General features: G+C 47.3%; 1 protein-coding gene across 1 annotated transcript in view; it reads right to left on the bottom strand.

The window, feature by feature from the left end:
• The window catches only part of LOC131272856 (uncharacterized), a gene marked incomplete at its 5' end in the record, with an annotated part of 65,561 nt that overhangs the window by 14,216 nt on the left and 38,558 nt on the right, over window positions 1-12,787 (bottom strand). Inside the window, 2 exons of the mRNA XM_058274726.1 lie at window positions 4,092-4,276; window positions 6,727-7,164. Of these exons, the coding sequence (XP_058130709.1) occupies window positions 4,092-4,276; window positions 6,727-7,164 (623 nt within the window). The remainder of the gene's footprint in view (window positions 1-4,091; window positions 4,277-6,726; window positions 7,165-12,787) is intronic.

The raw sequence follows: 12,787 nt of genomic DNA, 5'->3' as shown, positions 1-12,787 counted from the left end.
GTGCGCCATAGGCAAATAGAGACACCCGACTGCCAGACGGTGGTGTAAAGTTAAGAAAGCATATGTTTATGGACCGACGATGCAGTTTGCCGGGGCGAGCCTATGAATTAAACTGACCCTCGGGCAGGAAGCAACCGATGTTGGATAGCATCAGATCGCTGACGCGTGAACTATCCGGAAAGCGAAGCTTTGGGTGCACTTTTGACCTTGCTCGTGCCATGCTCGTGTGTGGGCGTCAAAGATCCGGAGAGTGTTTTTATCCTATAAATAGTCGTTGTGCTTATTTATTTACTTTGTTTGTTATTTGTTTTCCTCACCCTTTTAAGTTTACACCCACAAAATGGAAACCACGTGGCTAACACAAATTTGCAATCCTTTTTGTTTATCGATGTCAAAACAACAATGTGACACTTACTCAAAAAGAACAAAACAGAACCGCTCAAATCAGTGCTATTTTTACTGTCGCTATCGTTGCCTTCGGTTCTAATCCAGCCAACGACCTCCAGCATCGGCACTAGACAACCTAATCCTCTTGACACACGGAGTGCTTTTGGATGGGGATCCCCAAAAAAAAACCGAAGTCGAGATCCGGAGCATCAAATCGTTCAAGCTTATTCTCTCCTCTGTCGTATGTTGTTCTGCTTAAGATTCTTCCCTTTCCTGATGACTTTTTGCTTTTTTACTTTACCGGCGGCTCGTATGGATGGTGCGGCGCAAGGTGAATGATTAATCACTCATTTTAGCTTTTATCAATCACATTTTTCATTCCACACGCTAAACGGTCAGCTATCGGTGGGGATGAGGAAAGCAGCGTTGGTGGAGGTAAAATGTATCCAAAAAATAACTTTCAGGGTTTAAGTGACCCCGTCGTTCGGTCGATGAGATGCTGAGTATAGTGTCTTAATTTTAAGTTAAATGATTTCATTAGAAAGCATTAATCTTTACGAAAATGCATTTGTTGACAAACACTGAATCTGTTTCGGTTTACATTGTTTGAAACTCTTTAAAGCATTACATTTGTCCAATGCATATGTGCAGTAATAAAAGCTATATAAGAACAAACGGGAGCCAATACATAATCCGTTTTGGAAATACGGAAGAAGCTGTACCTAACCCAGAAGTGCATCTTGAAGCAGTTGAGTCAAACAAGTCTTTACCACAATATATTTTCCACGATCAACGAAGCAAAGATGTCTGTTTTGTCGTGAGAGCAAAGACACAGAATGTGTAATCTGCCTCCTCAAAATGGCAGATTCTATGGTAGGATTATCATAAAAATTTTATGTGGATTAGATTCCTACGGATCAAACATTCGTTCTTACTCCGTTCATTCTTTCTCCTGATGTTAACGTAACTGAGTTTACAAGTTTTGATCAGGCAGAACACTTCTCTATACAGCATATTGAGCCATCCGGTTCGTTGTATTTAAGTAATAAGTAGCTTATTTTATATTTTATTTAGTTGATGATTTCAAAATAATATGAAATGTAGGTAAACATTAGAATTTAATAAAATTATCAATGCACAGTATACCCTAAGTCTATCATTCGATTCGATTGGAATGCCAGTGGATTGAATCATAAGCCAGTTCGAAATCGTTTGGTTTAGCTTCGGCCCCTCTCAGTTCTCGTTTCCTCGGTTAGCCAAAAGGCTGCGCACATTTCATGGCCATGGTTTATGTCGACTGGATGGCCTCGGGCTGAGCAGTCAGCTATTTGTGTGCTTTACGAGTACGAGTGCTCGTTCGAATCCGCTCCCTGTCGGTACATTGTGCGAGAAGGATTTATTCAGTTTTATTTATTCTATGACTGTCCTGTGAGATTTTAAAAAAGTTTACATAAAATCAGCTAATACTAAACTGTACAATCTAGATAGTTTAATATTTAGTATCTTATTTGTTGCTCCAAACAAAGTAAGCTAAAAATAAATAGAGAACTAAATAAACTCTTGGTTTTTATCGAGTTTCCAATTGTTATCATCTACAATTGGCAAAAAAGAGATAGGAATAGAAAAAATACTAATGTAACCCACATTACAGGAAGTTTTTTCCAGAAAAAAACCGTAAAAACCTATAACACGCAACACTTTTAAGTGAACAATCATTTGTTAACTGATATACTTTGAATGTATTGAAACACAACCTGGTGATCCTATTCGGCATATTGACAAATGAGAAACATTTACCAACATTTGTTTTTCTGACAGGAAACACCATCAGCAAGCAAAAGTATGCGGGTCAGACGGCTAATAGCGTTCGATCGGTTCGATTAGTTCGATCGGTTGTCTGGTTCAGTGTTACAAGCGCGAGATGACGCACGGCATGCAATTCTCGAACCAGATGACATCAACGCCGTGCGGATGCGAACAGGACACGAACCCGGACCTGCACCAGGGTAATTGCTACGTAGAAATTACAATCACAGATCGATCGATCTGCTTATGTTGATTAGTTTCAAGTGAAGAAATACAACAATACAGTAACACGAAAAAAAAAATCCGTCGCGAAGTAAACCCCACCGGACCGTAATCACTGGGTTCGGCCGTTGGAAGTCGGAAGCGAACGTGCGCGAGCGGGAAGGGGAATTAGTTGCATCGCCGCAACAACATCGCCACGTTGAACTTTAGTGTTGATAATTGGACCGCAGTCGAGTGCCTGGAATCGCCGTGGATTATCGGTGATTTCTCGCCGCCCGGGACGAGTGAATGATGAATCGACCCGGCGATTATCCCAAATTGCGCACTTGTCCAATCGACGTGGCGAAAGGGACTCCTTCGAATGGTGCGTCCGCTTACGGGCTGACCTTTCGCCGGAACGCTCCGCTTGAACAAACGAATTGTCCTCCTCCTGCGACGGAGCCCCTTTTCACCGGACGCGAGCGTCGATCCAGTTGGTAACTTTTGGCGTTCATCCGGAACTTGCTCGCTGCCAACTCGAACCATCATCACATTCTACCAGCTCCGATTAGAATGGAGGTTTACAAAAACCAAAAAAAGAAAAAGAAAAACATAAGGGAAAGCGAAAAACACCCGAACGAAACGGTGTCGTACGACGGCTAAAACAACAACCTACCCCCACCACCTGCACCCAGGAAGCAGTGTAACGTTTGTGCACTTTGCTTTCGGTTCACGCGGCCCTCCATACGACGACTCCGCTTGGTGCATTATCAAAAATTTATCTTCCTCCAACGCGTTCTCGCGTCGTTCTCGATCCTGCCTATTATGGTCCATTCATCATACGATCGTTTCGGCACCGATGTGCCAGTGTGTGTGTATGTGTATGTGGGATACTCGAGGCCTCCCGCCCTTCGGATATCAATCACCGGGCGCACCGGACCAACTCGCTGCAGCCCATCTCGCAACAGTACGGTCGCGCACCCAAGCTTTTCATAAACATCCATCGAGCATCGTTTCGGGGTGTAAAATATTCCGCGCTCGTTGGTTTGCAGTTCCCCTTTTTTCCGGAATAATTTTCTCGTCCTTAGTTTTCCTTTTCTCTTTTTTTCTGCAGGATCCTCGCCGTTGCTGGTAAGGTTTACCCAAAAGGGGGAGTATGCCACGCGAAACCATATTGCGCCAGCGTCATCGTGCCAGTCTTGCCAGAACGCTAGACGGAAATGGTCTGAGAAATTGGAGGCGCATAAATATGTAGCATACGGCCGGTAATTTATTGGTTCAACCAATCAACCCAGGGCAGCAGAAATGAGGCAAATTTGTTTTGAACGAGAAACAACACCGGTTCAAATTGCTTTCCAAATCTTTTCCATAAGATAGACTTTATACTGTTGCATGGTTATATGATTTAACAAAGCTCTCATCGTAGGTTAAAATTCAGTTATTTATACTAATTAGTGCAATCCATCGAGTCGATCAGTTCCGATTCTAAAAACCAGAACGCTTCCGCTGATCACCCACGTGGAAACACACCGGAAAAACAATCGATCGTTAACGCTGGGCGCCAGTCAGAAGGACAAATCCGTATCGTGTTGCATTCCGTCAACGCAGCAAACCGTTTCTCAACCTTTGGTCATGAATTATTAATGGCTGCGACCGGTCACAAACGATCCCGTTAGGAGCACCGAAAACGTACTTACTTTTTGTCAATGTGCACCACCTTCATGTCCATCGAGTGGATCGTGGTGAACACGTTGGTTGCACCCTGGACGACGCATTCCCGCGTTTCCGGCATCGCGATCGGCGTGCAGGTCGCTATGAAAACGGGCTCGTTGCGGCTACACAGTGGCAGATAGGACAGATAATGGCCCTGGACCAGTACCACCTGGAAGGGAGAAAAATCACATCATTATTAAGATATGTGTAGAAAATTTTAGAGCATAATGGAAACAATTTTACTTGAAACGAAGGATCGTATGGTGCATTTCTAAACTGTTTGTTCTATTAGTTGCTTGTTTACTCATTCCAAACTGTCAAGTGTTAAGCTAGTTAACCAAGACACGATAATCAAAAATTAATTTTAACCATGCTAAAATACAACTTATCAACCCATTTCCATGAGCGTTTTCAGTTCCACTATGCCCATCGCTACTTCCTATTTCTATGCTTCCCCGAACCGCGCGTCCGGAACCGGTTGGTTTTTCCGAGGCCATCCTAACACATCGTTCCCGCACTAAACCATCAATTAACCCGGGCGGCCTTTGCTCACTTTACACGTCGATTACGTCACCGTTCCCGTGGCGACGGTGGCATCACCCGGGCCCATTCGGCCTTGCGGCGCTCGAAACGGCGTCGGTTTCCACTAGTCGTAATCCCATAATTTCTATAATTGCAACTCTGATGGTCATTCGAAGCTCGGGCCGGTCGGGTCGGGCTTAGCGGTTTTTGTATGGCCCAACATTCACGTTCGTCACCTTGCGGCAGGTGTGATTAAGGAGCAAGAAATGAGACACCGCGAGAAGATGCTGATGCTTCATCAATTCGACAACCCATCGGTTGGATCGCGGCTCGAGCCGTTGTTAGCGATGTTACATTAGATCGTGACGTCAAACGGCGGTGAGTGGATGATTGTTCATTAGCTAGTTCTATTTTAGTTCGAATACTCTTAAAGGATTCTATTTATATCTTCCCGTTTAACTGTTTCCGGAGTATTACATTTTCTTTAAAACTTCCCTCAACTCATACTCATGAGACACTGACTTTTTGTCAGCATAATTTAACTTGAGCGCTTTTTTTACCGCTCGTCACATGAATGATGCATTTACTCATTAAAAAAAAGGACAAAATGGAGTGTCGCGTTCCAATTTCCAAAGGGCCAAAAGACGATCGCAGCCATCAGGCAGCAGACGGCTCGTTTGCGGATGCAATTGGATGAGACTTCCTGCCCCCGTATCGCGCTGCGAGTAAAATCGCGTGGGAGTTAAAATAATTGAATGAAATGTAGACGCTTGCCTCACCTTTGCAACCGGTGCACGGAATGGCCAAGCAAGCAAAGAAGTTCTGCTCACAGCTTCCCAAAATGCTTCCCCCTGGCTGAGAGAGAGAGAAGGATGGATAGAGGACAGCGTGAAAACCCCACATGTGTGTCCCATTATTGTCGTAAAGGCGTTGTCGCCGGGGTCGCGCGGGAAGGCGTCGGATACAGAAGGAAGTCATCGGATCTGCTGCCCCCGTCCCCGGTCAAAGATGGTTTCGTTAGCCTTCGGTTCGGCTGGCTGCCTAATAAAGCAGCACTGGTAAAGCAGCTCGGAAATGTGTGATCGCTTCATTTCCTGTGCACGCTTCGAACAATCGTACCACCGGCCGAGCGCGGATGGAGATGTCTCCACGTGGATCCGTGGTGGGAGCGAACCCGTGGAAGTGGAATAAGTAGGTGGAATAGAGACATCAACATTTACGAACTTTGGCGCATTTATTGATGGACCTTCGGGTTGCGTCGTCCAACCCGACCCGCTGGCAATGTCCGCCGGGTTTCGTTAATAATGGAAAACGAAGCAAAACAACGCACCCTCGTGGCGGGTGGGTGATCTTGAATGCACTCCACTATCGGCCTGCATTCGTCAGCATCGGCGAATTTGACGAAACCTCGCGCGTACCGTCCCAGTGGGCCAATTCAAATGCGATCCAGCCAGGAGGTTGTTAGGCGGTTCGCGTTCGCTAAGGTCACCGTTGCGCTCCAGCCCAGGGAGGTCCCACCGTCAACTGGTATGCATACAATGAGAGGATTAGTTTACGTATTCGCTACGGTAGAAGGGGATTTCAGCGCCACGGCGTAGCGCACCAACTCTTTTATCCGCTCCCGTCATCTGAGTTGGTGAAATAAATTATTGGATCCAATTATGAACGGAAAAGGGATCGCGCGGGTACGTGCGCACGCGCATACACACACACTTAGTCCGCGATCTGCTCATACGGGGAAGGCTTATTTCAGTAAGCTCCGGTACTTCGTCATTCTCGTGCGTCCGCTGAATGACCGAGCGGGCGGGAAAATGGTGTTAGCCTCCGTAATCGTCGCAATGAGATTAGTTTCGGGGTTGAAAGGTTCCTTGGGCGAAGGGTGCTAAATTATCGTACTGGCGGGTAAATGGCGGGGGTTTGTTTACTTAACGCCTCATAAGTACGGCATGGGGGTACATGATGGAAGAAATTAATCTCTCCAACTGATCCTTTATAAACGTAACGAACAAAACAGCTTCGTACAAAGTGTTCATGTATGACCCAAATTTACAGTTATATTTCGCAGTGCGTAACAATTTCCCTCAAAATACTACTCACCTTCTGATCACCGAACCGCATCTGTCTCCGGGCGTTCCGGCTCACGTTCATTCGGCAGAGAAAAATTCGCTGCTCGCCGTCCATAAGCGACGAACCCGCCAACGAGCCCGACGAGCCGCCCGCGGACGAGCTCGATCCGGCCACGGACGCACCGGACGGGGACAGGGCACTCCCGTGGCCACCATGATGGTGCACCTGAAGGTGGTGGTGCTGCTGCTGTTGACTGTGATGGTGGTGATTGTGATGATTGCTGTTGTGCTGCAGATGGTGATGCTGATGGTGCTGCTGATGATGGTGCAGGGGCGAGTGGTGCGAATGATGTCCGTGCGCTCCGCCGGAGTGCTGCGTAACGCCCCGGCTCAGCTCGCTCTGGATGGCACCGTGATCCTGCTTATCGATAATGTCGTAAACGGAGTCACCGTGTATCAGAAGGTCCTCCTGTCGGAACGAGAAGAAAGGGGATGGGTCAAGAAGAAATTAAAACACAGCGATTCGATTTGGAAACATTTCGCGAGGCGTAAATTAAAAACCGATTAAACGCTATCACTAACGACCAACCCCCGTTCACTTAGGGCTACATACTATGGGATGGGAATATGCTCCCGTTTGGTGAATCAAATTGATCAACCAGCCTTTCATGCGCTCGTTTGCCATCTCTCGCTCTATGATGTAACATTTGCAAATTGTTATCAGGCTGCAATCGTAATAATACTTCCCACCAAACGCGCGCGGAACACCCACCCAGGTGGGTATTTCTTAATAAAACACATCACCCTTTGTGGTGTTGAAATTCAATTCCAGCCGGGGAAGTTGGCGATCGCGTTCCAACTGCTTCCAGCGCTGCTGTTAATTGTAGCTCTATCGTGGTGACGATCGATCGCTTTCGGCTGAAATTGATACCGAAAACGTGCGAACGCCAGAGAGAAGAAAAGAAAGGTGGCAAAAGAACGATAGGGACCAAAAGCGGTGCAGTTTAACACGATCGCGATCGTTCGATTTGCATCATTAGGTTTTTCTGTACTACTCTCTCTCTCTCTTCCTTCCAGCATCTTCGAAGAATCCTGCCTCCCTGGCGGATCAATCGTACGGTACGCAAATGGGGCACCCGATCGAAGGGTGGAAGAAAAATTGAAACCATTCAAACGCCGTTGAAGCCGTCCATTCGTTCTAGCCGCTGGCGGTGTGTGCTGGTGGTAAGTAATTCTCACCAGGGCACGGAAGCGTCCGGTGGGGGTTGAAATTTATGTGCGAATAATAATCATCATAAATATCATTTTAAATAAGTGCTATCCTGCGGTTGGGTGACGTTGGTGACGATAGGGATGAGGCAAGCTGAAAGCCCGGGTGGTGGACTTGCTGCAATCTGCGATCGTATCATCGTAATCGTCATCTTCCCCCGGGATTCAAGAAGGAAAATCAATTAAATATGATCCAACACCCGAACACATGAAACCCGGTGACGCAGAATTAGGAATTGAAATATTTTCCTACTAGTTTGATTTTTGATAGCAAGTTTTGAAAAAAAATGTAACGCACATTTCACTTATTTTATTATAATTTCACATACTAATTTATAAATCAAAAGTTCTGTTGTGAAACACTTCAAAAACGTGGGAATTAATTTTTGATATTTTTGTCCACCTTGATTATTCATCCATAGTTCGTGCCTGAAACGGAACGGTTTTCACCCGTTGTAATTGCTTCATTTAGTCCGGGCGTATGTGATCGTGATCGCGATACGGACGGAAAAACCATCCGACCATTCTGCGACGACCAGGGGCGGACACTTTCGGGAACAAACCGTCCACGGACCTCCACGGTGCATGCGCGATCCAGCCATCCTGTCGTCAGCGTAATGATTGGTGACCGCCCTCGAAGGTTTTTCCATCCCTCGTCCCCTGGGTGAAAATGCAATCCAATTCTACCCGTTACTGCGCCCGATCGAGGTGCGTGTCTGGTAAATAAGCAATTACTCGTTTTCTGTCCCGTGGATCACAATTATCCACACGCATGAGATTTTCAATCCAGCGATAAGATAAGCGGCTTATTAAAGGCGTAGAAAGTGTGACGTTTTCAAGCAACTGGGCGAGGTAATGTAAAGGAAAACTCATCTGAAACGGACAGTTGTATGAAATATTACAAATAATTTTAAAAGTCGTAAAACTAGGAAAACGATTGAAGCTTCATTACTCGGCATCTTCTCAACGAATTCATTCATAAAGTCACAATTCCCAGGCCGGGTTAAAAGTGATTCAGTGAAACCAAAAGTGAACGTATTTATTTATACCCCTCCCTCTCCCCGAATGTCTCGACCATCCAGTGGACCAGATTTGCATGTGTGTGCCACTGAAAATATAGCGTCTTTTTTCACTTTCAATTTCCACCCCCATTTGACCCCAATGGGGGACGATAAATTTTATCCCGCCACCGCAATCCGGCACCACTAACAACCGCCCGATTGCGCCCGATGAGTTCGGGTCGAAGTAAAAAGAAAATATTACGCCGAAGGGAGAAAAAACCATCGCCCCACGAGGTGCGGTCCTTGTGAGCGCCGTAACCTAATTGAAATTAATGTCTGTTTATCCGCACCACGAGAAGCATTTTGGCAGCCTTCCCTCGAGCCGCTCGGGCGAAAAGAGGAAAATAAAAATATTTCCCCCTAAAGGTTGCTCAGGGAGGGTTTTGGTTTATTGAAATCAAACGTGGGACCGGGGAAGGGACGAAGTGCGACTGATACCGTTTGCGGGAGCGGAGCCGCAGTGGAGTGTTGATAAATGGATCAAAATTTATCAAATTCATCTCAGCCCCCACCGGAGCGGGAGGGCCACGTAGTCTTGGCGTATCGCGTTGCTTGGCCGGTCCCCAGATCGGACCGCATGACTCACGCCTCCTGCGCCGATTGTGTATCGGGCCGGTGTCTTAACGCCGGCCGATCGGAACCGATCGGGTGCGTCCGCTTCAATCGATTATTATTGAATCGAAGTCACCGTTTCGCGAACCTATGTTTAACACATTTTATTGCCATTAATTTCGGTGCAGGTTGTGGCCGGAGTGCGGGGAGGCCGGCTAACATTCGCGTTGATTGGAGGCGCTGGCGAGGGGGAGCGGGCCCTATAAAACAAAAGTGAGCCAACGCTAGCCAACCCGGCCACATGATTGATCGGTTTTTAATGGCGGGCTGCTAGAATTGTAATCAATCACGATAGATTTTATCCGCGCTCAGCTGCGGTCTGTTGGTTTTTTAAGCGGCGTCGCGTTGGGCGCGATCTGAACCCGAACGTACAAATTCGAGATAATTTTTAATTACACCCCGAAAACCTATATCATTAACGGTAAACAGCTGGAGCTAATTGAAAGCGAAAAGAATCAGTTGTGGAATATTTAAGAAAATCGGATCGCTCGAAAACAACGTGAAAACAAAACCCGAAACCTCTGTGTGTCATAACAAGCACATAAAGTGTAAACATTATTTCCAGATAAAATCCAACCCCTTGGGACGTGTGTGTGTGGGTGTGCTAGAACTGTGCTGTGCCCAGTTTTCCCAGGCAAAATTGGCCACCCCGACAATCTCCCACATAAATTGTGCAACCGGGCGAACATTTCTTCGCATATTATTTCGCCAACCGAACGGCTTAACTTCTGCGCGACAGCAGAAAAGGTCCCGTCACCAGCCAATCGTTGGAGTAAATGTGGAGCAGCAGGTTGTGTTTTCCGGCCCCCCCCCCCCCCCCAAACCAATATGGCGCACCTGTGCGGACCGATTCGAAAGGTGGGTGAGTTATGTTTGCCGGCCACAAATCGAAACCCTAGCTCCTGGCAGCCCCTCGTGGTGACTAATATGATATCATAATTACATTAATTTATCGATATCCATTTACTCCCACTCACTACAGCTGGTGTAGGCGGCCTGTGCTTTTTTTTTTAATTCTTGCTACCAACAAACGGCAGCCACAGGTTGCGGCGGGTGCCTACCGTTCACAGGGGGGAGTGCATGTAATTTGAGCATTATGCATGCGCATGCACGTCCGTCATGGCCAACCGAAAGCCGAAGTACTGCACACTTATTGGGTCTGGAGTGCGTTGCGTTTTACTGAATTGGTTAATGCGAACGGATAAGCCGTTTTAAAAAGGATAGCAAAACGCCGATTTCTCAACAGGTGAGCTTGAATTTTGTGTACTATCCGTGCTCGAGTCGGGTGGATGGTGGTAGAGTCTAAAACAGAACGTTTCCATCGGTAGACACACAACTTCCCTTGAGCAATTTCTCGACCACGAAACAGGTGCGCCACCGGCTTCATGGTCAACCTTTTCATGCCAATCTTTCGCCACGAGGTGGATTAAAAGACAAGCGAAAGTATTGTAAAACACAACACAATAGTTTACTCTCTCTCTCTTCGACAAGAACGATTTTTTTTAATAGTGAAACATTTCGCAGTTTTCCAAGGTTGCATTTTCCACACACGAGATGCTCGTTTGATTTATTGTTTACGTTACTCCCATACTGGTTACTATTTTCGCAACACATCCCTTGGTAATCGGGTGGATTAATTCTGAGGCCACTTTAACCACCATCCAATCATTTAACGACCATAGTTCGGCGTCATTCGATACGCTCCATTCGGCGTCAACACCGCCGAGCCAACCGAGCGGCCCGGCACGGCTTTGATGCTGCCCGAATGCACAGGCGCACGTGGTTCGGCGTGGTGGGAGGAGCAGGACCGGGTGCAACAAGTGCAACCGATCGAATGTCTTCAACCGGCAACGGTTAGCCTTACGCGGGGCGTACAACGTAACGGAGGAACAACACACTCGAATGTAAATGGAATCACAAACGCGAATGGAAGCGATCATTTTCCGTGAATTTATTACCACCCCGACGGACCGACAGACAAAACCATGGGGAGAGGATATGTGTAGGGGAAGAAGGGTGGCTTAGCGGCCCGAGAATGACAGCGGGAGGCACCGTTGGCACGTTTATCTAAATGTAATTATTACCATTAGACAGCAAATGCGATTAGCGCAAGTGCGGGTGTTGCCCTTTATTTTCCACCGATGGTAGGTTTTTTTCTTCACTCCGGTTTTGCTTCACCTCTTGAGGTCTTGACAAGACGATAAAGCTAATGGAGGGTGTCAGGTAGGTCAGATGGGCACCCAGCCTCCCGTTTTTAGTTTTTGGGTGCGCGCTGCGGCACAAAACATGTGAACGTGGAGTGGAACGAATGGGGCACGTTGCCTAGCCCTTGGCTCGCGAATCGATTGCATTTCGTCGGCTCCGGTCGTCGAGTGTTGGATGTTTCGTCGCAAACGGCGACTCTCTTCGCGTTCATTTGTTGGAGCACAAGCGTCAACTGTCATCGAACTGTCAACGGGCGGTGGGACGGCGCGCTACCATGCGGTTCCTCCTTGGCTTGCTTTCGCTTTCGGTAAATCCATTAGAAAACAACCATTGCTATCCGTGAACTTGTGCGGAGGCAAACGGGGGAAGGGGGTGGGGCATTGGGGGAAGTTTTTGTCGACTCATCGACGGCAAACGACGTCGTTAACGGACAGCGTTTATCGACTAATCGATCGAAAACCCGGTGGGATTTGTTTTTTTGGTCGATTACGCTCGAAATGAGCGCGATTGTTTACAGCTCCGCGTTGCGCAGCATAAGAGACGGAGGGTTGGCGGACAGTGGACGGGGAGGAGGAAGGGTTTGTCTGTCTTTGCCACTCAACATGATCGGAACATTTTTTTACACCCGCCGCTCGAACCCCGGAACGTTGCTCTGGCCCGATACGAAACACGCACACCGCGGATCAATATGGTCGATTGTTTTACCGGAGCCCCGGACGCCATTTTGTTGTGTAACCCACTAGCCACCCCCACTCCCCGCTCACCCCTTCCCGCTTCCCAACCCATTATCGCATACATCGATCAGTTCTGACATTGGCTGCATTCTTCGGAGTGGCAAGAATTTAATGCCATTTATTTGGGTCACTTTGGAAACCCCTTCGCCTTGATCCCTCCTCCTTGAGTGGTCAGCGCTCGCGTTCGCGCCGGCTTTTGGGAAGCTTTTGT

Source organism: Anopheles coustani, chromosome 3 (genome assembly GCF_943734705.1).
Source record: "Anopheles coustani chromosome 3, idAnoCousDA_361_x.2, whole genome shotgun sequence".
Lineage (NCBI taxonomy): Eukaryota > Metazoa > Arthropoda > Insecta > Diptera > Culicidae > Anopheles > Anopheles coustani.
This window is presented reverse-complemented; position numbering and strand designations above follow the sequence as displayed.